At 29.7% G+C, this 27,878-nt stretch overlaps 1 protein-coding gene across 1 annotated transcript; it reads left to right on the plus strand.

Moving 5' to 3' along the window:
• LOC129963177 (collagen alpha-5(IV) chain-like) lies at window positions 1-26,435 on the plus strand. Its single transcript, XM_056077327.1, has 7 exons — window positions 1-923; window positions 5,001-5,072; window positions 12,420-12,488; window positions 14,602-14,703; window positions 15,947-16,100; window positions 21,217-21,401; window positions 21,734-26,435. The coding sequence occupies exons 1-7, from the start codon at window positions 777-779 to the stop codon at window positions 26,294-26,296; spliced, it is 5,292 nt and encodes a 1,763-aa protein (XP_055933302.1). The 5' UTR covers window positions 1-776; the 3' UTR covers window positions 26,297-26,435.
• The last annotated feature ends 1,443 nt before the right edge of the window (window positions 26,436-27,878 follow it).

The following is a 27,878-nucleotide window of genomic DNA, read 5'->3' on the forward strand; positions in this document are numbered from 1 at the left end:
ACTTTCACTTGCCCTGTTAAAAGGGTCATGGTGACTGGACTGCCCCCAGATTATGAGTTCCTGTGTAATTTATTGTGAACACGTTTTTTTCATTAATTAAAATACAAGCATTTGTGAGGGGAAAGATGATAAGAATATTTGATTGGGGCTCTTTAAAACGACTGTTAATCTTATGCCACAAAATCCGTCCGTTATGTTGAACTTTGACTTTGTGAAACTTTGGTTTTATCATCATCGTTATTATTATTTTCATGTGCTTTTTCTAGTATGGATAGGGTAGTGCATTTGAAGATGGTTAGTTTTAGAACGTGGGTGAATGTTACATGATGTTATAGTTTTTTTTTTTAAAACTCGAATATATACACTTTTTTTTTGTTGACGTATTATGATTTAAATGCATTTTATTCTGCCTTGTGGTTTTGAAAAAATTTCACTGCCTTGCATTCTGTCCTTATGAAGATTTTCAAGCTTACTATTTGTGGTGATGTGAGAATAAAGAATTGAAATGTGGGGGATTTCACAATACGTCATGGTGGTATTAAAAGTGAATTCATGTTATTTGTCTAAGAATGTTAGCTCCAAAAATGTTGGAGACTTTCTACAGAACTTTTCTCCAGCATTTTCAAGTATCCAAGCTCAAGATGCTCTTAGAATAAAATTTTAAATTGTGAAATTATGGTGTTACATCTTTATTACTATTCTAAATATTTCAGAATTTTAAGTTGATAGTATTTAAAGGATAATTAGCGATATATTTATTAGATAATTTAGTAAATATGATTGGAAGTCTTTCGAATAAACTTGAATCCACAAAGTCAAAAAATATGGAAAGAAAAAATTTGTTTTTCATCTTATTTTGTGTGATTAATGTACTGAATTTAAGATTTTGTGATACTAAACATCTCATCCATAATTCCAAAGAGGTAAGTAAATATCATGCATCTTTCAATATTTGAATTAAAATTTAATTATTGCTCAAAATGTTATTTTTTTGAATGCAGAAAACTAAATTTCATTTTTATTATTTTGCTTCTGGAAAATTTGAATAAAATATAAGAACATATTTTTAATTTCTACTTTTATATAAAAAAAATCTATGATAATATTTGATATTAGGGTAAATAGAGTTTTGAACCCGAAAAATCAGTCCAAAGGATTTATAAACCAAACCCCACTTTTTTTAACCAAAAGATCATGCTTTTCTTCTGGATACTTTTCTTCCTTTTATTATATAAAATAGCAAAAACCCTGTAAAGTGTTTCGCGACTTTATTTCGTTTTTCTATTGATAGACATTAATGCAATAATTATTAAGTATTTTATATACTTATATTTTGAAATGTGACTACTTGAATTTTCTATTTTTAAAAACGTATCTATTTATATATGGCATTTTTCGCACCATAATGGTTTGCTATTTTTTAGGTATAATTTTTCATTTTTAGACTTTTTAACACAGAAAGCTGGAATGTGTTATGTAAAAAGTTGAATTTCATCGTAACTTAATGCATATATGCATTTTTGTTCAAGATACACTAATTTTGTTATCCGAAGAAGAGGTTTATTTTCATATAAATAAAAAGTTAAGAATTCTAATCTTATTAATTCCATTGAATAAATCCATCCTATGCAATTAACTCATGATTAGAAGAAGAACAAGATATTGTATATATATATAAATTTGCAATTTTTTTTTAACTAAGCATTTTGAAAAGGAAGAAAAATGGATTTTTAAACCTACTTTGCTTTTATTATTTTTATTCATCACAGAGTTCCTATAGTATACCTATGAATTACCTTATTGACCTGTTTATTTTTCTATATTGGTACATTGAATCAAATGTATATACTCACATAATGGACTTTTCTCCTTTTTTTGCAATAAATTTATTATCTTTATTGTAAAAAACAACCATTGGATTTATTGTAAGTAGAATAACTTTTAATTATTATTGTTATTTTTGGTTTTCCATTTTAATAACATTTCAAAGCCGCACTTAAGCTCCATTTTAGTTAACTAACCTTGAGACGGTTGGAGCGGCGATACATCTTTATCTAATCTAGATATGAAAGCACAATTTAATTTCGTAATCTTCATTCTTACTTCTTTTCAATATCTTTAAGGTTTGTAGGGTATCGTAGGTTAAAAGTGAAGTGCTTCCTTATCTCCAAAGCATTGACAGCATAATTCAGTTTTGACACTTGCTCAGTTGTCTTGAATAATATTAATAGTTTTAAATAAAAAAATTTTCAATTTGTACAATATAATTAAGTAAATAAAAAGATAATATCTAAATGAATTATCCACGTTTTTGTTGCTAATAAATCACAAGTTACTTCTAAAAGTTCTTTCATGAGAAGCTATGAACAAAAGAAAGGCAAAACGATCATTTAAATGTTTTCCTTCTGAAAAGACAAAATATTTTTCTTTTAATCTTTTAAATAAAATTTCTCCCTTGGGGAGAATGATGAATTATAGATTGAAATTATTGATTTGCCCAAACATTTCGAGATTTATTAATCTCTTATAAAATTTTTCATCATCTCATTTGTTTCTTAATTATTTTAAAAATGTATATTATGGAATATAAAGTTTGCAATGATTAAGAATCCTAAATAGAGCTGCTATCCGTTAAAATGATCATGCAAAATTATTAAAAGAAATCAGTATCATGGAGAAAATGTGATTGATTTTTTTACTTATATTCTATTGTTTCTATACATTTATTCGACATATATATACTTCTAAAAGTTCTTTCATGAGAAGTTATGAACAAAAGAAAGGCAAAACGATCATTTAAATGTTTTCCTTCTGAAAAGACAAAATATTTTTTTTTAAATCTTTGAAATAAAATTTCTCCCTTGGGGAGAATTATGAATTATAGATTGAAATTATTGATTTGCCCAAACATTTCGAGATTTATTAATCTCTTATAAAATTTTTCATCATCTCATTCGTTTCTTAATCATTTTAAAAATGTATATTATGGAATATAAAGTTTAAAATGATTAAGAATCCTAAATAGAGCTGCTATCCGTTAAAATGATCATGCAAAATTAATAAAAGAAATCAGTATCATGGAGAAAATGTGATTGATTTTTTTTACTTATATTCTATTGTTTCTATACATTTATTCGACATATATATCTATTATGCTACCATTTATCTATCTATCTGTCTACACATACTATATATATATCTAATACCATCCTATACCCTATCATTTTAGAGTATATATTCTTTATTTTTATAATATTGAAATTTTTATCAATAGTTAAATAACTTTTAGAATTTTCTTTTCTCTTTGCACTTTATACGGAATTTTATTTAAAATTTAGATTGTCCACAGAAACTCTTATTTTGAATGTGCAAAAAATACATATTTATTTCATTATTTTAATAACTGATATTTCATGCATAAATTTATATAAATTGTTTAAAAAATATGTAATATTTCTGTCATAAGCTGTTCGAATTATAATAGTAAATTGATATTAAATTTTGACTACTTTCGTAATTTTCTTTTCTTTCTAGTAGTACAATGTATATTTCAATATTTAAAAATTTTATTAATGTTCTAAAGCTAAAAACATAACGGTGCCAGCATTTAAGTTTTAATTACTTCATTATCATTAATTTAAAAAAATTTATATTTCAAATTAAATATCTAATATTAAAATTGTTCTGATGAACAAGTTTTAAGAAAATTTTGTCAGAATTTTTCAGATTAATATCTAAAACTATTGTAAAAAAAGAATATTCTACTAGATTTTTTTCTGAATAAGGTGAATGTCGCAATATTAATATTTAAAATTTTAAACTAAGCACTTATTATTTTTTAACAAAATAAAAGAATATTTACCTCTATTTGACTGCTTCCATTTATTTTCATTCATTGTATTCAGAAATACGTGAAGTTTGAGTGAAACTTTCCGCATTCAAATCGTAAATAGAAAAGTCGTTTGCTGCCTACAAAAACTTTTAACAGTTATAAGAAGAAAAAAAAAGGATGGAATATATAATACGATTTTGCGTGAAATTTTATTTCATTTCAGTTAATTTTTTTTATTTTTATTAACATTTTTCTTAAAATTTTTAACAAAACCTAAAATAAAAGAACAGGGTATGACTGCTTTAATTTATTCTTATTCATTGTATTGTGGAAATAAGTAAGGCTTAATTGTAAATTGCCCACATTCAAATCAAAAATAGAAAAATCGTTTGCTATTTATAAAAAAGTGTTTAAAATACAACCAGATGTAAATAATGGAATACACAGCAACATTTTATGCAGAATTTATTTTACATAGAATAAATTTTTTTCGGCTTCAAAGTTTAATTTTTTGCCAAATATTGTTTTGACCAATTTTAAGCTTATGATTTTGAAATAAAATATTTCAAATATAATTAGAAGTAGATCATTTAAATAATCTGCGCTTATTAAAATTTTTTAGAAACTCTTTTATAGTATAAATTTTTGTTATATAAATGAGTTTTTTAACCAGTTGGTTTATTTTTTCTGATAATTTGAGATAATTAAAATTGAAATTTGTCATATAAAAATTCTTTTAAATTAAAAATAATTTGATATTTTATTCAGTTTATGGAAAAAAACGTAAAAAAATTTAATTTGTAAACTATTTTATATAGAAATGAAAGACGAAAATATTAAAATCAAATTTAAATAGAAATGTCACCTTAAAATGTTATTGAAATTACTTAAACTATGTAAAGTTTGTCATAAAAATTTCATAATATTATTGCGAAAATGCACTTTTAATGTGGGATTCTTTTTTAATGATTTAAAAATTTATTTAATTTTGTTCATCTTAAAAGTTTTTTTTTGCAAAAGAATCTTTAAAAATAAAACTTTTTATTAGGTAAATTTTTAATTAAATTAATATTAATTTTTTTAATTAATTAAATTTACAAAATTTAACAAATTGATTTTTTTTTACTATTTACTGATGTTATTTTACGAGTTATTTTTTATTTTACAGGTTTATGTTATACGTTATTTTGAAAATCAGAAAATCACACCAGTTACTGTGGAGTTAGATTTAAAGCAACAAGTGAGTAATATTTTTGAAATTCAACGCATTTAGATAAATTATTAATTTATTTAGATAAATTATTTTAATTGCTCGATCTTTATTTTTTGATGTTTATTTTATTTTTGGCCTACTTTAGTAATACTTTTATCGGTTTTAAAAGAATTTTAATTATATTAAAAAAATTACTACCCATTAAAGTCTCTTGTTATTTTTATCTGCATTTTCTTCCAAGCAATAAATAAGTAATATTGCAAATGGAAAAAGTAAAGAAATTTGTGAACAAAATTTGATGTGAGCATATTTATAACTAATGGAGAAAATTAGCTATTGATGATTTTTAAAAATCGCCTGATTCGACTGCTATTCTCATTTTGATTTTTTTAAAAATCGTATTAGGTGATAAAAAAAAGTTTTGTGTATTCTAATATTTTATACAAAAAAATAAAAGAAAAGATTTTTCATTAAAATTATCAGATATGAAAATATGTTAATTCCGCGCAACTTCAAATATTTCAGTTATTTTGTACTATAAATAAATTTCTATATATTGTACATAACCCTTGCTTATTCAGTTGTTATTTATTAATTATTTGTAATTTTTAGAGGGACATTATGTTAGCAACGACACTATGGATTTGATTTGTTACACAATTTTATTTTCGCTCTATTATTGATTTAATTTTTATTATAAATTATGATTTATAGTCTTTTACTCTCACTTAATCGAGATAAAAGACAAGTTTAACACATTTTTGCATGTTATTCGGAATAATTCTCAGACATTACGTTTATGCATTGAAGTGGGAAAAAAAATAAAATATTTTTATCAAGACATGAATATGTTCTCGTAAAATAATTCAAATGTGCATGAAACTGGATTTATTTATTTTTTATTATAAAATGTTATGTCATATCTTCCCACCATTGAAATGTCAAAGATCAGCTGCTTCAACTGAGGAGATTGATGGAATACGCTACAAATGGCATTTTGAAATTGAAAGGCTGACAACCATCTGTTGTCTGAGAAGATTTGTAAATAAAAATTCTATTTCTACGATATGTATTCCGTATGGTCGCTTTGTTTCTTGCAACTATTGTAATGCTTTTTTAAAAAGTGTTATAAAGTTATCGAATATATAAGGTATTCTTATATTTAAAGTATTTAATGAAAGAGAAATATTTAAGATATTTAATTAATCTAGTATGCATATTTATAGTACAATTAATTGCCACCCTTTTTTACAAATTAATTTACATTCAAAATTTCTTATAAAAAATAAATAAATTTGATTGTGGGGCTTTTTGGTAAGGTCTTGGTTTCGGAGAACTCCAGTTTTGCATGCTTTCTAGAAAACTACCCGTTTTCTTAAGCTTCAAACTATAGCTTGCAGAGCATCTTAAATTCTTAAAACTAAAATAATACTCCAAGCAATTTAGAATTCTATCGGTTTGTTTATTCTTTCAACATAACAACCTATCTTACAAACATTGCCAGATTCCAGAAGGTTTACAATTGATCATCAGCTATTATACAAAAAATAAACGAAATAATATTAACAAAATATGTTTATCAAAGAAAAAATCGTTTGCTTTTACTTTTTAATAATATTTTAACAAAATAAAAATGGTAGCAGTTATAAAATGTCTGAGAAGGAATCGTCTGTTAAATGTCTATTAACAGATTATGATATTTACCGAACATCCAGAGTCAATGCTCAATTTCCCAAATTGCGATGCAGTCATGGGTGTGACGTTAACTTGGTACCTATTTAATGTTCTCCAACTGGTACAGCATGGAAGTTTAGAGAAAGGTGCCGGTTCAGATATTGTTTTCTTATTGTCTCTTTCCTGCTCAAAATTACGCAATCGTTCTTCAAAACGGAACTAAATAAAAGGTATTTTTTCGGTTGAATGATCGAATTAAAATAATATTACAGTATTCATCTATTATATTCCGCTTCAAATTTTGGTTTCAATTGATCGGAAAAAAAATGTGTCCAAAATTCGTATTCGCACTATATATTTAGTTAAAATGCCAGATTCAAGCCAAAGATTTATATTTTGTTTCTATATTTCGTCGATGATATTTACGGCCTTTGGGAAAAAAATGAAAGAGGAGAATTGGATCTAAAATCTGATCAAACAATAGTTTATCTAAAGGAAATTTGATTGCGAGAGTAATTAAACGATTATAAGTGAGACAGACAACAAAGGTCGATTCTTCATAAAATCACAAACAGTTCTACTTGTCAAAATATTCCTACTCAGAAGAAAGACATTTGTTTTATTCTGATGTGTTTGTTATTTGCTTTTTATTTCGAGGAAAGATTGGAATCAATGCATCTCGAACACGTTTTTGTTTTTAGGGTTAGTTGTATTTTTCTATTGTTCTTTAATAATGATGTTTTCAATACACACTTTTTTTGCAATGTGTATTTTGTTTCTGATTATTGAGATGTGCTTCTCAATAATAAGAAATTAATTAAAGGATTTAATAGGAAAAAGGTATTATTTTATCATTGTAAGTTTAAAACCAGAAAAATAATTTTACTGAAAGAAAAAGTGATTTTTCTTCACAGCTTTTGTATTAGGCATTGATGCATCAGTTTTAAAATGACTCCAAAAATAATTTTTATTTGAGAAATATTTGAGTTAGATAAATATATACACTTTCCTCGAAATATTTTTTTCTGAGTAAAAGTAGTCTTATTAATTCAATTTATTTTCCATTGACTATCAAATAAAATGTATTTAAACTACAAATTCTCTTGCAACTCATAGAATTTTCTTTGTATTTTCTCTTTGCTACCAGTTAATTTCTAAAATCAAAAGAATATATTTTTATTTTTTAATGAGAGCATAATTAAAAAATAAAAACAGATAAATAAATGTAGATAAAATAAATCGCTATTTTTAAAGTCTGCAGTTTTTAATTTTCAAATAACATTGCAAAAATTGAGATTTAAATCAGATTTCTAGGTAAGATCCAGGAAAAAAAAATAGCATATGTAATTTAAATCACAGTGAAATTATATATTTATATTCTTTAAGTGAGCAAATAATATAGATAAATACTCAATTTCACATAAATGTAGAATTAAAAGACTATTAGTACATATTAGGCTTCGTCATATTTCTGTACAAAATAATAGTTGAAATATTTGCACCTACACTATAAAATTGTTTTTCAGGAAAATTTTTCATGTCGTTTAAAATTCTGAGAAGTAATGCAATGAAAAGGGGCGGAAATATGATTATTTTAATTCAGTTATATTAATGGCCCGTTTAGAAGTGATTGCAATGCTATTTTAGGACCAATCTCATTATTTTTAACTTTGGTCAGACGACGAGAAAGGTACCTGAACCAGCATCTCTAAGTTAAGCTCCACTTCAAGGGGGAAGATGTTTTGTCCCAACTTGTACCAAATCCACTTATACGGCTGTTCTTCTGTAGAGGAAAGAACCTGTAGCGGATTGAGATGAGTGAGGATAGAACCTGGGACCTTGTGGTTCGCAGCCCAGTAACATGACCACGATACAAAAGCAATTGCTCGTGAAGCGCAGCTGTTAACTTTAAGCTTTCACCACAGACCACAATTTTGATTGGAATACTTGGGTTCAGCTATCTACTGCTTCCGGAACTAGGGATTTATTTCAATTTGCTAAATAGTGTGATTATCACAAATTGGTATTGAGTGACAGATAGTCAAAAAAAGTTCTATTTAGTTGTTATTTGCCATAGTAATGCTAATTTAAGGGAAGGAGGAAAAAGCGAGCGAGAGAGAGAGAGAGATAGAGAGAGAAGAAAAAAAAAATAATAAATACAAAACAGAAAATTTATGACTCATTATTACTGGAATATATTTACCTTATTTGGGTTAATCTCGTCTCTTGTATATATATATTTTGAAAAAATCGCAGGAATTTATGTGATATTAACCTTTGGTATTTTTGGTATTAACCTTAGTGGCTTGTTTTTACATAGTGTACATATATATAGTGTACATATTTTTACATTTGATAAATATTATGATACAAGATCACTTTCTGTCTTAACAAAATGATTCCTGAAAAATGAAAAGTACAGAATGAGGGAAAATTATTAAATAATGACAAGATGACTTATGGTCTTGCTGGAAACAAATAGATAATATCACATGTTTTAAAAGAAATGTAACAAAAGCATGCTTTCCCAACGAGTCATGCTCATATTCTGATCTTTTCTTCTAACGAATGTAGTGAAGATTTGGAACAAGTAAAGCATTTTCTTTCAACACACACACACAAATTTCTTTTACAATATAAAATTGATTTCTGTTCCGAATTAATTATGTTGCAGTTTGAGATTTCAGAAATGACTTGAAACTGAAAGCTAAGAAATACTTTTTTTTTTTTTTTCTGTTTCTCTTAGCATTAGTTTGTTCTACGAAACAATCGTTTGATAAAAGATTAGAAAAGAAAGAAAAAGAAATTTTATCGCTTCCTAGCCTATAACGAAAATATCTCGTAAGCGGAAAATATTGCAAAATATGTTTTGTTCCTCTAATAACGATTCAGAGAAAAATACTAGGAAAAGAATAAATACTTTAAAAGGGAATGCTGTTTTTACCTCAAGTTGAGATATGTGACTTAATTACCTTTATGTATGTTTTACCACATAAAAGCAATTAAGTAAATTACATTAAGTAAATAAAAGTGTAATTATCATATATCCAAACACAACCAATCTTTCGATTAATTGTGTTTGGATGTACTGTAAACTAAGTATTTAATATTAAAGTATATAAAATATCAACAAAACGGTATTTTTAAAAGCTGTTATTTTTATCTTTTCTACGATAAGTTGATGAATGAGGATAACCGAAATATATAAATAGTTAAGTACATAAACAATAGAAAAATAATCGCATTTAATAAATGCATTGATAATTATAAAAAATGCACAGGTCATTTCATTCATTATAATAAAATTGCTTAAGGCATGCTAATTTTCATGCATTCAGCTGAAATTTCCATCAAGAAGGAATTTTTTGAAATTGAATATTAGAAAGAATTAAATTTTCTTTTTGTATTTCAATTAAACATTTCATTATTAAAGTAAGTGCTTTCTCACTGCAGATGAAATTGTAATAAAACTAAATAAATTCTTGCTTTTCATGTAATGTATATTACATTTAAATGCTTTTTAGGCTTTTGCTTTGTTAGAAATATACCGCTGCGCTAAAATTTTGGTTTTTAGTTTTCAATTTCTTTTGATTATAATTATTTCCTATCCCACAAGCAAGCTGTTATTAGAAATCGAGCGGAATGTAGAAGTATTGCATTTGCTCACATTAAAATAAATGATTTGTTATTTAAAATCAGAATTCTTAAATGTTAAAGATATTATTTTGATTTAGCTTAAAAAAATATAGGAATAAATTTAAAGTACAAAAATATGAAAAAGTCTTAAATGTGAAAATGTATATTTAAGACCATTTTTTTTTTTTTTTAATCTATGCCATCTTCTCTATGGATTTATGCAGAAAAATAAAATAAGCAAATCAAGCAATAATTGACAAGCGCAGTCCCATAAAATTATATACAAGTAAATATGTACAAAAACAATTTGTGTTAAACAGTTATTACTAAATTAATTTAAGACATTTGTGTAGTAAGTATCAATAAAACGATTGTAAAAAAATGAAGGTTTTTTTTTTCGTTATTACGCAAAAAAATGTTGTTGACTTGGGTACACAAAATCTAATTTAGCTCTCTATTTATAAATTTCTCTATTTCGGCTCCATACCGAGTGACCTTGGGCAAGGAATTTACTAATCCCTAGTGGCACATCTCAGTGGGTAGGCAGACAGCGCTCGTAAGCAGGAGCATCATCATCAGGTGGCCAAAATCAAGGTTTAATTTCAATGCTTTAATTTATGAACTTTTTAAAGAAAAATTCACCAATCAGAGCAATTGCTGGTCTAGAAAGATCCAGTCGCTATCTGTTGTTAAAACCAAATTAAAATTTCATAAATTTCGTTTACCTTACCCAATTTTCCAACAAATAAGCAAAGAAGAGTGGCGAACAAAATTAAATTACTTTCTCCAACCCTATACTCCTTTTCATCTTGACCTCCAAAGTTGATTTCTTGGACATGAAGACATGTAATATTTCTGACTAAAGTTTGCTACTAGTGTTCTGTCAAAGTTCGTTAGCGATATGAATTCCAAAAAATGAATTATTCCTTTCGTATAATCGGAACTGAAGAAATTCAAGAATCATTAGAATTATTTTGCATTCTTCCAGAACGAATTTAAAATAATGCTACCGTGCTGCCATCTTGAATATTAAAAAAACATGAACAAATCTACTGAGAATCGTCAGAGTTGGGGAATTGCACTTTAATTATTCTCCACAATTTCGAGAGCTATTTCATTAAAAAATTCATTTATATTTAATCCTAATAATGTTGAATTATATTATTTCAATAGAATATTTCATATAAATACCATTTCGCATTTTTTTCCCTCCGGTAACTAAATTTATTTGCTAGCGGTGTATCTCAACAGAGGATTAATATGTGCATTAGGGAATATCTTATTCTTTCTGAATAATGTAAAATTAAAGATCTAATGATTCAATAATTTTCAATAATTCCTTTCTATTTCAATAAATGATTTTTATTATTATTTCATATTGTCTCATTTTTTTTAGTTATATTTAATATTACTTTTATATAAAATCAAGTGAAACTCAAAAAATAAAAGAGAGGGAAATAAAGCCAGGATTTTATGATTTAATGGGAATTGATTCTGCTCTTGTATAATATTTCTTTTATTTCATATATGCACTTTTAAACTTCTTAAATTAGTTTAAAATAAATAATTATTTTAAACAAATCAAAACCAAAATAATTTAACCATTTTCAACCAAAATAAATAATTATTTTAAACCAATCAATGGCGAACTTGTAGAAGCGATATCCTTTGATTCGTGGATCTATTTTAAAGTGACCACTGAAAGAGTTTTAAATCGTTTTAAATAGTGATATTCGAAGCTTCATAACTTAGTCAGTTTTATGGCCAAAGAATGAATTTTTTATTGGAAATACTGTCTAAATTATTTAAGTAAATATTATTAATAGAACTTCAGTAATATAAATATTTAGATTCCTTATTTTCAAAAGATAATTTATTGGCTTAAACAAAATTAATATTAACTGTATCGAAATTAGCAATTCGGCCATGACTAAAATATGAAGGCTTGTATTTATGCCTTATTTTAAATCGTGAAAGACTATAGTAATCCAATTTTGATTTATCCATTTTGAAAAAAAAAAAAAAAAAAACATTTTTTAATTTATTTTTTGTTTCTTTTTTTAGACCGAACATGTTACAAGCTATGATCAAAATGAAGGCTGGAAATCAGTGACATTTTACGACTTTTCAAAGGTAAGAATTCTCCCACATATGTAGTTTTTATGTAGTTTTTTAAATCAGTTTCTGTTTTAAATCAGTGTAGCTTTTTAAATTCAGTTTCTTTTTTACTCACACCAATAATTAAACGTTTAGCAGATTGATAGACATTGTCAAAAATTATTTAATAGATATTTTTTAATTATATAGAGTATTTTTGTTTTCATGCTAAAACTTTAATTTTACAGAAAAAATTACTTTAAACTTAACAAAAAAAGTTTTCCAATCAATAAATTTTAAATATTTTTTCTTCAATGCGAATCAGAATCCAGGGGAAGTTTTTCTTTGAAAGAGATATCGTCTCAACCCATGAATTCCAAATTTAGCAACTCCCAGCAAGATCTGGCTTTAGAATATAAAAATTCGAATAGATCTATCTTAAATAAATTAAGAAATGTGCATTTGGAATAGTGTGATTTATTTTCATATTTTATTCAATTTATTGAGAAAGAATAATTTCTAACACCGAAATATTTAAGATCTCAAAAAAAATCTATTAATATTTATATTAATATTTACAAAGTAAAATGAATATTAACTCAGCTTTACCCTATAATCGGGCGAAAATATAAAAGGATATTACATCGTTAATAGAAACAAATTCTTATGAATGAAAAAGGCTGATTAACCTGAAATAAATAAAAAGTGTACATCATTGGAACATATTTGTTATCACTGTAATGTAATATGAGGTTTGCAGCATTCTTAATTATCAAGTTTTATTTTCATTTTAAAAACGACGAATAAGTACCAATAAGAATAAAAACATTCATGATAATTTTGAATGAACATAAACATCCTGAATAAGAATTTTAAAAAATGGCCTGAAAGTGTTCTGAATGAACACAAAAGTGTTGCTAGATATTTTTTCTTTCTAATTTTACATTTCAACATAATAAAATTTCTGTCTTCAAAACAATATTCATTTTTGTTCGTCGTTATAGAATGAAATGTTACAATTATCAAACTTTTACTTTTGATGCATTTAAAGGCTTACTTTTTCCAAAGCTTACCTAATTGATTTAATCTGATTTGATGTACAAAAAAATGTATTAAAATATATCTATAAATACTCATTTAAGTTTTGAATAGCATTTATCTCGAGAAATCTATTACAATCAAATGTCTTGTATTCAAATACATTTTTTAAAGTAAAAACACAAAAAAATTTGAAAAAGGAAAGTTCTGTGATGATGATTTGATATGGGAATCTAACCAAATAATTTGAGGAAACAAATTGAAATCCGATAATTTATATGAGGAACTTGATCAGAAGTTTCTCATTGAGCATTGAAATTTCCATTGAGCAAATAACTTCATCAATAAAGAAAGTTTGTTTTTTATTATATATATATATATATAATTTTTTAATCAGAAGTTAGTTTCGAAGACAGTGAAGAGACTTTCGATTTTTTGACGCCATTTTATTTCATCCCGGAGAGGCACGCATTTTGTACCAGCAGGAGCGACGAGCACACACACAACAACGCAGAGCGAAAAGAAAGAAATGAGGGCAAGCTGATGAATATTTTATACCTGGCCTTATATAACATGAGATTTCGATATGGATTTCTGATACGCGTTGATTCTAATAGGAATTTCTCACACGTGTCGACCTTGACAAGGGAAACAGAAGGACCCTTTAGAAGAATCTGTTTACATCAGCGATTCTCTATCCCTTCACTCGGCACGTGGGAACCGCTTTTACAGAACTTCAGTTGAATTAATTCAATATAAAAAGTGGAATGGGATCACAAAATAAGAGAATATTTTAGAATGACTTTGACATGGGCTGAATTAGGCTAAAAAGTTAGGAAATTAACCAGGATTAAATTAAATTTTAAAATGTCATTTCATATATATATATATATATATATATATATATATATATATATTGTTTGTTATTTTCTATTGTCTCTTAAATTTATTTTAATTTCATAATTTCATAACTTACTAATTATTGTTATTTATTTATTTACTCAGATTTAAAATAAAATTCATTCATTTTTGTAAAATAATAAACATATACAGTGTTTACTCATTATAAAATTATTCGTGTTAATCTTATGCATGCATATTTGTTTTACAGAAAAAAGTAGCATACAAAGACACAGATTCGAACCAGTGTTTTGTTGCAGACCTTCGTGGGGAAACTTTGGATGAGGATCGAAAACGTCTACGACAAATCAACGTAAGAACGTGAACTTTAGTATAAATATAAATATTTATCAGACTTAGAACAAGCATTTTATGAATATTTTGTATCATAAATATTTTCTAATTTTAAAAAGATGGCTTGAGGTATATGACTACGTTCGGACGTATCTTATTACGTTATATATAACGATAATAATATTTTTTTTGTATCTTTGCATAAAATAGATTCAAAAAGCACCTGTGAAACAAAAATATATCACTTGAAAGTAAAAGTATTTTGATAATTGAAGTTTCTTAAAAGCTAAAATGAGATATAAAGCAAAAATTTCTAATTTAGAAGCTTATCAGTTGTCTACTTTAGTATTTTGTTTTATTTAAAATTCAGATACATATTACTTAACCCCTGAATTAAAAAATATGTTTCATTTCTACAGTGGTGTAACGACTGACGGAAAAACGGATGTGATCAATCTTATTGGACCGCATAATGGCAAAATATTAATGTGGTTTTGCAATTTTTTTAGTGAGAAATATTATGAGCAGCAAAATAAACAAATAAATAATAATGCTATGCCTCGGACATCATCCTTGATAAACTATAGAGGTAAGAAATTGGCGGTAAAAATCTTATGATGCCCTGGGCGTCACGTATCCTTATTAGGCCAGTGCATTTTTATTTAATTAAATACTGGGGTTCGATTGGTAACTAATCTGAAATGTTAAATTTGTTAAATCTCTGCAGACGAACAGATTGCTTCTTCTGTATTTAAAGAATAGCAGAACATGTTGAGAAATTCGTATAATAGATGTGAACAAAAGGATTAATTAGAGTTTAATTTATGAAGCTTTCCATAAGAAGATTTTACTAAATTTAGAACCTGTGAGCATTTAAAGAAGCAAAATGCGTTATAGCGCAAATTACGTAAAAATAATAATTGATACATTTTTTCTTAGAATGAAAATAGAAACCAAATTTAAATAGTTTTATAAAGGAAACTGCTCATAAAGCAATTGAATAAAAAATAAAATATTCAATAAAAAATATTCAATATTTTCGTTAAAAATCGATTTTTTAAAGCAAACGATAAACTTAAAATAAAAAGAAAATCAAACGATAAAAACAAATATATTATAAAAATTTTATAATTTATTATACATAACATATTTTTTACTCAACTTATTTTTTATTATATATGGAAAAATTCCCTTATATCTGGAACCACTGCGCTTGAAAATCGTTTTTAGAAATTATATATCTTTTTCTTTATATATTTCAGAGTGGAATTGTGAAAGGTTTTTATATTCCAACCTTGACAATAGAAAAAGAGATTACGAATGCGACAGAAATCCATGAAAGATTTGGGCATCTTGTTCATACATTTTGCAATGGAAGTGATGTATCTTATGTAACAAGAAAAAGTTCTCAACTCAGTATGTATGAAAAAGAGTTTTTTTTTTTTTTTTAAATATGAGTAATCAAATAATTTTCTTAAAATTCATATCATGCCAAGGTTTATAATAAATGAAGAACAAATTGTAAAGAGAAAAAAGGCAAAAAATTCTTGAAATGATAGATTTTTTAAGGGAAAAATGTAATAATTTTAAATGAAATGATGAAAAATAAAATTACTAAAAATCGCATAATATTATAAAACATTAATCAAAATAGAAATTTGGAAATATATTTATTCTATTTGCTTCCTTAACATAAAAAACATTATATCGTAGACATGTATTTTAAGTTCCTAAGAATAAAAAGTGTAAAAATAAATTCAAACGATATAATATGTAAACTACTATTAGCAGTGTTATTCACGTTTTTTTTTTTTTTTTTTTTTTTTTTTTTTTTTGAGTTGAAGAGAATAGATTTTATATCAGCGATTCAATGTCTAGTAGATAGTTTAGATACAGTCGAATTAAGATTTTGACAGTTTAATACATTCTTCATTTTTTTTCACTGTAATTCGAGTCTGTAGACTCTGTTATTTGAGAGATATCATATCAGAAAACTTCTGGATTAATAAAAACGCTGTATGAAGATGGTTCATTAAAAATGCATTTTAATAGCAATATCTATTTTCATTACTCAAAATATATTGCAAAACGAAAGAATTATATAAAAAATTACACTAATATTAATTTTACAAAATTTTAGCTGCAGCCGATTGTTTACATCGCATAAAGGTCTCTGACATTAATACATATAGATGTTTTTTTTTTTGACTTTTTTTTTCTAGATCTTTTGAAGACGGTGAACTTCAGGAAGGGCAGAACAAATGATATATTAAATTATAGAGATACCAATGTAGTTTTTTCCCCCAATCTCTATTTCTTCAATATATGCATCGATAATTTTTTGAGGAATGAAAATTGTTTGTAGAAATATTTCCGCTGACCACTTTGGGTGATCAACTAGTTTATTGAGAAGTTGGCCAGTTCCATTAGACCGTATAGTAATCCAGTTTAACTAACTATAGAACGCCAACTCTCTCTCTCTCACACACATATCTTCATTGTTAGTATAATTTGTTTTTTATGTAGTGTGCTAAGTATTTAACGTTTCTTTATAATCCGGTGATTAAAATTTTTCATTAATGAAAAGGAATTTTCAGCATTAATAAAATCTCTCTGGTGATGATCTACATAAAGGACAGTTGATCGGAGATCTAACAAAATAGATGCAAGTATACTTTGGAGGCTGTCGCTGTGCAATTTTGAACATTTTTTTCCCAATTATAATTATTTAAGAATTAATTTTCTCCCTATAACTTTTGAAAGAGTGCACATATTACATGATTTTTTAAATCATTTTAAAATGCAAGCAATAATCTTTATAATGATGTTAATTTAAATTTCTATACCGTTTTTGTCAAATTATAAAAAAACAAAAATTAAATTAAATAAAATGAAAAATAAAATAAAATAAAAAAATAAAAGTAGAGTCTAAACATCGTGCACCGCTCACTTACAACTCAATATAAGTTCATAAATTGGCAATATCTCTTGTTGTAAAGTCACGAATAACAGAAGGTTTGCAGTTTCTTTATCGAGAAAATTTGTACCAGTAAAATTTTAAAGTTAAAACCATCTCAAGTTTTCAATGAATTAGGTTATGATAAATGTTATTTTTTTCAATTATGAATAATTTTAAGCGCATTTTGGGCGTATCTACTTAGAAGCTTGCGTAGTAGCTTAAATATGTTAATAGTTCACGAAACACTTCTTCTACATTTTAGAAGGCAAATAGTAATTTTCATGTGAAATATTTTGCCCCATTTCACATTATATAAGCCAAACCAATTTTTCAACGAAATACGTTTGTATACTACCAATAAAACTGGACAGATGCTGAAAAATTAAATCAAAAAAGTTTTGGAACAGTTTTTCACCTATGTAAATGTTTCCTTTCATACATATACAATCCAATAAAATGTTTTATAACTGCACATGATTAGCTTTTAAAACTGGCTTATATTGGCTCGAATTATAAAGATTGTTACATTTTTATGCCAAAATAACAGCTTTCTTTTGTATGCAGTTTTTGTTTAAATTTAAAATGCATTTTAAATTGCTTCCATGATCTTTCAAGAAGATTCATATCAATATTTGATAAATAATTGCTAATTATTCTGGTCATTTTAAAACTGTAGAACTGTAATTTATTTACACATCTGTCAAAATAACATTTGACTTACTAAGAGAATTGATGTACTAGAATGACTCCATTTGATTCTGGATGTATCCAGCCAAGATTTTAGAGAAATGCAAATTTTGTGCACATGAAAAAGGCGGAGCATATTTGTGACCACAGTCTGCCTCAACAAAACGTTTGTTAAACGAATGGAGCATTCACATTACACCATATTTTTGCGAAAATGGAATTTCAAGCTTGCTATTATTTAAAAATAAACAAGGTTACAGCTGCGGTTTAATTACTGAATTACAGTTTTAAATAAGATTGGAAAATTTGCATTCGACACTTGGGAACTTCCACTTTTCATCTTCTTGGAACTTGAATCTGTAAAGGGGGCGGTAATGATTAAACAACATAGTTAAAATAAAACTTATCACCTAAAGGTTCGATGATAGGAAGATGAAATAATCTAAGATAAGGTTACAAATTTTAAAAAACTATATTAAAAATTAATGTAAAGAACCACTCCGGTATTTAATCTTTTTCCATCTTTCATCTGCGTTTCTTTGCTTTTTGAGTTTCTATAGAAGACAGTTTTGAGGTATGAGACGCGGGAGGATAGAACCTGGGACTTTGTGGTTAGCAGTCCAGTAACTAACCGATTATACCAAAACATCTGTTCGGGTAGAAGCGCTGTTACTGGCTTATATTCTATTCACCACAACGGCATACAACAAACAAAATCATCTATACTAATCTACTGAACTAAAATTTTAATATTAATTACTTTAAACTAAGTGTTAAGGTTATACCCAATTTGTCGCAGTTTTTCTTTGAGAATGTACCATCATCTCCAGAACCCACCATAGCTAGTGGCATTTTAATCAGACTGTTTCACTACATATGTTAGTTTTATTGTTTTGCTTTTATTATACTCATTTTTATGGTTTTGCCTCTCCCCGTTTACGTGGATTGAAACAATTTAGTATTCAGACCTGTGTTTATTATTATTACTCATGTTAGGAGAAGTTACCAGGGAAACAGAGCTTAGCTCCTTTTTTTAATCGTGTTTTTTAGGAGAAAATATTTAGATACGAATCGCATACCGATTACATATGAATATTCTTCACTCTTACCTACATATGAACTGTCCATTTAAATAAAAAAAATCATGAATGCATTATTATGCAATTAACATGTTATTCGAAACAATCTGCTGTATTACAGTATTAATTTTACAGTTTACCTATCATTACTTACACTCAATTTTCTCATGATGAAATCGGGTCGGAGATGGCACTCTAATGACAGTGTCAGCATAAGAGCAGATAGAAAAAGGTTCTAATAATTGTAAAAAATGCTAAAATAGTTTCCAAAATACATGTAATAAATAAATTTATATAAATACAAGAACTTCTCATTTAAAGTTATAAGATTTTTATTGAAGCCCGGATATTTACCTCGGTTTGTTTAGGTTCTACTTGGACTGGTGGCGCTATCTCTTGGACTCAAATAGTTCTAAAAAATGTTTTTTCATAAAGACACCTATATAGGTAAACTTAAAAAGCAAAACCCTATCTAAATATCAAATTTGATCCAAATCATTAGTGATGTTTTCACGATACACGAAATAAATATATATTCAAGAATTGTCCGTTTAAAGATATAAGATATATGCAAATAAATTTTATTTTGATAAATTTGCCAATGAATCTTAGTTAACTCGACAACGTTGGGGTGATGATCTCCCACTTTCAAATTTTACACTGTATTTGAGTATGCTAGGAGTCGTAGAAATCCATTCATTCATTTACAATTAATTAAGAAACAAATAAAAAACATGACAACGATCTGAATCTGAATTACGCTTGAAATAAATGCTGGTAAAAAGTGACATATCGAAATTAGTTGAAACGATGCTGGCTTATTCTTTTCATTAATTTTCATCAATAACAATTTTTAATATTTGCAATCATGTATGTCCAATTATTTAATAAAATATATATTTATAATTTATTGCAATGTAAAGATTTCATTTACGTATAACAATTAGTGATAAAAGTTTAAAATGTTTTATTTTCTGATTAGAAATCACTACAATTTGAATGCAACGATTTTTAATCAAAAATGTTTTTTTGATGCTCCATATATTTTTGATTTTTATTTAATGTGATTCAAAATTTAAAATATTTGAGAAATCAGTATTATAAAGTGAGACAAGCGGTGACTGAAATAAATTATTTTAATAATATAGACGAACCAGCTGGCAGTAAAACAATTAATAATAGGTTTTCAGATATTATGATTCTAGTGCGTATTGTATCTGTGTATCTTTTTTAATGATTTTTTAATTTTTCTGTTGTTACGAAGAAACAATATTAAAAACATGCGAAGACAAAAATACATGCTATGTATATGTGCACTTTTAAGTTTATCACTAACCAAGGTAATGCAAAATTGTTTCAACTTGTAGTAAACTCGGATAATGATTGTTTGATTTATTTATCTCACTCTTATTATTAATTTAATTATATTAATAACCCGTTCTGAGGCAGAAAGGAGTCTATTTTGAGAATATACCTCATAATTTTGTGCCACAATGAGATGATGAAGATTTCATCTGAGTTGGTACATCCTCTGCAAGCTTCCGCATCACACTATCAAACTAGCATTTGAACCACGGAATCAGAATTCACATGCACCAGGTTCATATATGCAACAGATCATTTAATTCAAATAGATTCTGAATCTGTAACTTTCCGGTCCGAGAGCTGAGACGAGGTTGCTGAGACCTTACCACTACACCACAGCGTCTCTATTATCCAGTCATATGTGTGTGTGTGTGTGTGTGTGTATTTCGTGTGTTATCTAACTGTACTAATTTTACACAATGATTAAAAATACTTTTCTTAGGCCGTAAGAAAAGAGACACTGCTTCATCAGGAAAGATTGGGGATCGTGGTCAGTTCACTCATCATTCGTACGGACATTATGGTCATCAAAGTAACAACTATGCGCATTATGGTCATGAAACTCATATAACAGGAGCCGTGGATAAAGATGGTAACCTGCGAACTCAAAAAATCAGTGATCATCAGGTAAAATACAGAACAAAAATTTTTAATTAGTGACTTTTTAACATAATAATATTTATAAAATTTTTTATTTTCATTTTGAAGATTTTTTATTCTAAATATTAATTAGTTTTCAAACTCGTGTTATTTAATTGATGGTACTTAAAATAAATAAAGGAATTTTAATTAAGATTAATGCTTTTTTTTAAGTCCCCATCTCTATTTACGACCATTTTTATACTTTTACCCAGATTTTGTTTCCAAAAAAAAATCTATATATCAAGACATTAATTTATTATATGTTTAAATGGAAGTGAAATACCTTTGTTTGATATTACGATATTGTATTTCAACAGACTAGATCATATGGTACTCAAACCTATCCTCCTTCTGGAGCTGGCGATATGCGGCAAAGTCAATCGACTGATTCAAGATCTACTTCTAGAGATCCGTACCAACAGCTTCCATCATCGTCTCAGAATGACTTAGCTGGAAATATGGGCCTTGGCAGTACCGGACAGTTCTCTTTGCAAACCGCGCAGGAAAGTGGCTATCAACTTAATCTTCCTTTCGGTCTCAAGGCTGGTAATGCATATAGAGGAGGAATACATAGTCAGGGTCAATATGGTGTTGGTGGAGCAAGGCCGCAAATACAGACATCTCTCCATAGATACCCTGGTAGTCAAATAACAGACACCGTAGGAGGTGTGGGTCCTGGTCACCAGGAAAGAGTTACGGGAGTCGTCCAACCAGGTGGAGGCCAAATTTCCCCAGGATTAACTCATACTGGATATCCGAGTACTCTAGGCATAGGAAGAGATGGTTATGGAATTACCGATCAAGGGAGAGGAACTGATTCGTTGAGTCAACCTGGTCAACCATCAATTTTGCGCCCTGGTATCGGTTCCCTGCAACCGGGATCTGGAATATTAAGACCAGATGGTTCCGTAATTCCAGGCATTGATGGATCTATAAAAGATATTAGAATATCAGGTTTGCAACCAGGAATTACTTCTCCCGGTCAACTACTTCCTGGCCAACGAATAACACCAGGTGGAGAAATTATAACTGATTCTGGAGTGACATCACAGCATAAATATCCTCCATCAACTGAATTCAGACCTGGCTCTTATCCTATCGGGCCCCCTGGTTCTATAACCACGCTCCCTTCTGGAATACAAGTAGATCAGTCTGGAAGAGTAATACCAGGTTTTCCTGGTTCTGTATCCACAAGGCCGGGAGGAATTCAAGTGGATCAATATGGTAGAGTGATACCAAGTTTTCCTGGTACTATACCCTCGAGACCTGGGGGAATTCAAGTTGATCAGTCTGGTAGAGTAATAACGGATCACTCTGGCACATATCCTATTGGTCCACCAAGTTCTATAAGTACTAGACCAGATGGTACTCAAGTAGATCAGTTTGGTAGAGTAATACCAAGTACTCCAGGATCACATCCTGCTGGTTTACCGGGTTCTGTGAGTACAAGACCTGATGGTGCTCAAGTAGATCAATTTGGTAGAGTGATACCAGGCTCATATCTTCCTGGTATACCAGGTTCAATAAGCACAAGACCAGATGGCACTAAAGTAGATCAATTTGGTAGAGTCATACCAGGCATTCCAGGCTCATATCCTACTGGCACTCCAGGTTCGATAAGTACAAGACCTGATGGCACTCAAGTAGATCAGTTCGGTCGAGTAATACCAGGTATTCCTGGTTCTATAAGCACAAGACCAGATGGCTCTCAAGTAGATCAATTTGGTCGAGTAATACCAGGCATTCCTGGTTCTATAAGCACAAGACCAGATGGCACTCAAGTAGATCAATTTGGTCGAGTAATACCAGGCATTCCTGGTTCTATAAGCACAAGACCAGATGGCACTCAAGTAGATCAATTTGGTCGAGTAATACCAGGTATTCCTGGTTCTATAAGTACAGGACCAGATGGCACTCAAGTAGATCAATTCGGTCGAGTAATACCAGGTATTCCTGGTTCTGTAAGCACAAGACCAGATGGCACTCAAGTAGATCAATTCGGTAGAGTAATACCAGGCATACGGACAGATGGAGGTATTTCACAGGATCTAACAGGAAGACTTCCATCCCAAATATCAACAGGTACTCAAATTTCTCCAGGCTATTTGCCTGGATACCCTGGTTATATAACCTCTGGAGATACTACATCACGTCAAGTCGTAGGAGATGCAAGGCTCACTGAACAAGGCAGAGTGACTGGAATTGAAGGAGACCGCTTACCGGTTCAAATTCAGCCAGGGGATTCTCTTCGATTTGGTGGCGGGGATTCTGCATCCTCTCAAACTCAAATTCAAACTGGTTCTGAAGGTACTGCCGCAGAAGCTTCATCAGCTGGGCAGTATAGAGGACTTGGCTCTCAGACTCAGGTTCAGGGGGGCTATAAAGGAAATGGCTCATTTTCAGCTCAAGCTCAGTCTGGTTTTACAGGAGGCGTAACTCAGAGTCAAGTACAAGGAGGTAAACAAGGAGGATTGTCAGGATCAAGTGCAATAGTTGAACAAGTAGGTTCCGCTCAAAGTCAAGTTCAAATAGGTCAACCAAGTGGTGCTGCAAGTAGTTCGGCACAAGGTAGATTTTCGAGTGGCTCGACCCAAGTGCAAGCACAAAGTAATAGATCAGGTGGAAGTGCAGGGGCAGAATCTCAGTCAAGTGGCCTAAGTAGCAGCCAAGTGCAAGTAAATATTGGTGGGGACGATGGACAACAACAAAATGGTTTCCAAGGTACAGTTTCAGCTTCTGTTCAAGGAGGGTTGACATCGGGTCAATCACAGACACAGCTTCAAGGTGGTTATAATTCTGGAAGAACTTATGTTGCCACAGCCCAAGGTGGATTCGATTCAACTCAAGGTTTCCAAAGCTCAATACCTGGTTCAGGATCCCTTCCCATTCTCACTTCCCTCACAGGTACATCTGGGGATCAACAGCCTATTCGGACTTCAGGAGTTAATTTAATTGGTACTGATGGAACACCAGGAAGAATACCAGGCGAAGGAAGACAGGGGCAAATACCTGATTTGAGTCAATTACCATCTACATACCCAGGAATACGTCAGCCTGAAGGTGGAACTGGATTACCTGATTCTCGATACCAACCGGGCATTTCACAAATTCCTTTGACACCACAAGGCGTTTATCAACCATCTGAGTTGCGTCCGTCTTTGCCTGGCTCTTTACAACCTGGGTATGATTCACGCTATCCAGATTCATCAGGAAGACCTGGTATATCTTTGCCTGACTCTTTACAACCTGGGTATGATTCACGCTATCCAGATTCATCAGGAAGACCTGGTATATCTTTGCCTGGCTCTTTACAACCTGGGTATGATTCACGCTATCCAGATTCATCAGGAAGACCTGGTATATCTTTGCCTGGCTCTTTACAACCTGGTTATGATTCACGCTATCCAGATTCATCAGGAAGACCTGGTATATCCGAATCAAGATTGCAACCAGGAGCTATACCCTCTGGACATCTACCCATTGATGGTCGTAGACCTGGATACCAGCCAGGATCAATTCAACAACCATCGACAGGACTTCCATCTTCAGTGCAAATTTCTCCTCCTGGTAGAGGATTGCATCAGCCTGGTTATCAACCTGGTTCTTTGCAACCACAATCTCACATATCTACTAGAGTACCTTCATCAGTGCAAATTTCGCTTCCACGTCCAGGAGAACAACAAATACCTTACCAGCCCGGAAGGATTCAGCCGCCATCCCAAATATTTACAGGAGTTCCTTCTTCTTTGCAAATTTCTCATCTACATCCAGGCTTACAGCAACCTGGCTACCAACCCGGTTTGCTCCAACCACCATCTCAGATATCTACTGGAATACCTTCATCAGTGCAAATTTCACCTCAACGTCCAGGACTGCAACAGCCTGGCTACCAGCCCGGCTCACTCCAGCCACCATCTACTGGTGTACCATCATCAGTACTTATTTCGCCTCCACGTCCAGGATTGCAACAACCTAGTTATCAGCCCGGTTCATTTCAATTGCCTTCTACTGGAATACCTTCATCAGTTCAAATCTCACCTCAACGTCCAGGACTGCAACAGCCTGGCTACCAGCCCGGCTCACTCCAACCTCCATCTACTGGTGTACCATCATCAGTACTTATTTCGCCTCCACATCCAGGACTGCAACAACCTAGTTATCAGCCCGGTTCATTTGAACTGCCTTCTACGGGAATACCATCATCGGTGTTGATTTCGCCTTCACATCCAGGATTGCAGCAGCCTGGTTATCGTCCTGGGTTTCCCCAACCACCATCTCATATATCTTCTGGACTACCTTCATCGGTGCAAATTTCGCCTCCACGTCCAGGGCTTCAACAGCCAGGCTATCAACCGGGCTTATTCCAACCACCATCTGAAATATCTTCTGGAATTCCTTCATCAGTACAAATTTCGCCTCCTCGTCCAGGATTGCAACAACCTGGATATCAACCCGGTTTGTTCCAACCAGTATCTCACATACCATCTGGAATTCCCCCATCATTACCGGGACAACAATTTGTCCCAGGAATTCATCGTCCTGGCATTCTTACCTTGCCATCCAATGTATCTAGGCCAGGGTTGCCAACCAGCCCACCAGGAGTGAGAGAGCCAGATTTAACAGATGAAAGTAGCTGTTGTGAAGCATTACGAAACTTGAGAAGACGCTGTTGTGATAGATCAGATGGAAAAAATGGCAGAGCTGACTCTTCTTGTTGTTCGAGATCAAATAAATTTGATAATGATTTCGATCTTGATGATGATTCAGACGAAACTACGAATGGCGAACCTTGTAAAGTAGTAAAGGCCATTTGTTACATTGTGTACAAGCCAGTGGGTAAAGCAAGAATTTGTAAACCAACAAAAACTAATGGTTGTTAAAGCAAACAATCACTTTTTTTGACTTAGTAAGATAATGATTTTTAATAATATTTGTAAACCTATCTTAAATGTTTCATCTTTTTAGAATTCATAATTTTTTTCACAATCTTTATTTTAAATAAAGTGTGTTAGAATAAAATTTTTCTGATAAATTGTTTAGTTGCTACAAAATATCTAAGACAAAACTACACTTGCCCTTATTCTGGCTTCAGAAAATCATGAAAGAGATTTTCTTCAGTTAGTCTTAACTTTAAGTTTTTTTTCCAAGAGAAAGGGACGCATTGTTCAAGAAGTGATAGATATAAGACTTTTCATTACATTTTACCCTTATCAGTCCAAAGATGTTTCTTCACAATATCTGTGATTACTGAATATTCTAAAATTCCAGAAGTGAACTGAAAATATGACAAAAAATAATAATACAATTGAAATGACGCAGTCTTTTTAAGCTAGAAAAATCTTAAAGCAAAGTAATAATGAATGCATAATACAAAGGTATAAGTCATATTCATGATACACTAATTATAATTGATTCCTGATGGTGATGTTATTGATTAGAGCAGAAATGGAGTGAAATATAATGGCTATTTCAAAAGCTTAAAAATTATACTGCTTTTAAATATTACCTCAAGTTTAGCAATTCATATTATTCAAATGTTATTCTGCTAAAAAGAAATCTTTGAAATAATTTTTGTACGAGACTTCTCCAAAATTATATTAAATTGATATTAAAATATAAACGTTTAAAATTTCTAAAATTCAAAATATTTAAAAATCTATCTTATGAATGTGAATAATTTGGGTTAATCCAAGTTGTCAGCTCAAGAAGTGCCATTAAATGCTTTCTAGTAATTTCTGTTACTAACTTATTGGCAACACGATTGTCCTTCAGGTCCACGTGAGACGAGTTCCACTATAACAACAAAAGAAAAGAAAACTCGCTATTACATTAAAATGTCGTAAGACAAAAATTACAAAAACAAAATATATTTTGATGTAAGAAGTGGAACCACTTGGGAATAATGGCATTTTGTGACAGCATGCAACAAGTTGAAATCAAATATAGTTAATATATATTAGAGTTCTGAATAATTTGCCATACCGCATTTTGACTTAATAATCACATTATGTGCTTAAAATTATCTAAATCCTTATGTTAGCTTTCTGACCTTCTCTGACATAATTAGTTAAATGTTTGTGAAAATCTGCGAATATCAAACCGATTAAGTAGTGGCATAGCTAAAGGGGGAAAGGAGAAGGAAAGGGCAGTTTTCTACGAGTGCAGGCCTAGTTCTAGCTGCCATTTAATTTCATTCTCCCTCTCATTATAAAATGAAGAGCTGTTCAGAAATTTATACCACTTGAAAAAGGATCAAACATATGTGTGTTATCATGAAAATATTTTTCCAGTTAAAAATCAGTCTGTCTTAAATATAGTGTTTATAATTAGAGAATAAATAGATTTTAACTAATGTTATTCAACTAGAAAATATGCCTGACTATAGGGCTGTTATCATATTAACAAAATTTCGGATCTGATTGTCGCAAATTAAACTAATGAAAAATGTAACAAAAAATCTCA

The sequence above is a fragment of the Argiope bruennichi genome, chromosome 3 (assembly GCF_947563725.1).
Source record: "Argiope bruennichi chromosome 3, qqArgBrue1.1, whole genome shotgun sequence".
Classification (NCBI taxonomy): Eukaryota; Metazoa; Arthropoda; class Arachnida; order Araneae; family Araneidae; genus Argiope; species Argiope bruennichi.

Coding starts and splice junctions, on each gene's coding strand:
- LOC129963177 (XM_056077327.1), top strand. CDS start 777: ATGATTGGAAGTCTTTCGAATAAACTTGAATCCACAAAGTCAAAAAAT. Junction 924..5,000: donor TCATCCATAATTCCAAAGAG/GTAAGTAAATAT, acceptor TTTATTTTACAG/GTTTATGTTATACGTTATTT. Junction 21,402..21,733: donor AAAAAATCAGTGATCATCAG/GTAAAATACAGA, acceptor GTATTTCAACAG/ACTAGATCATATGGTACTCA.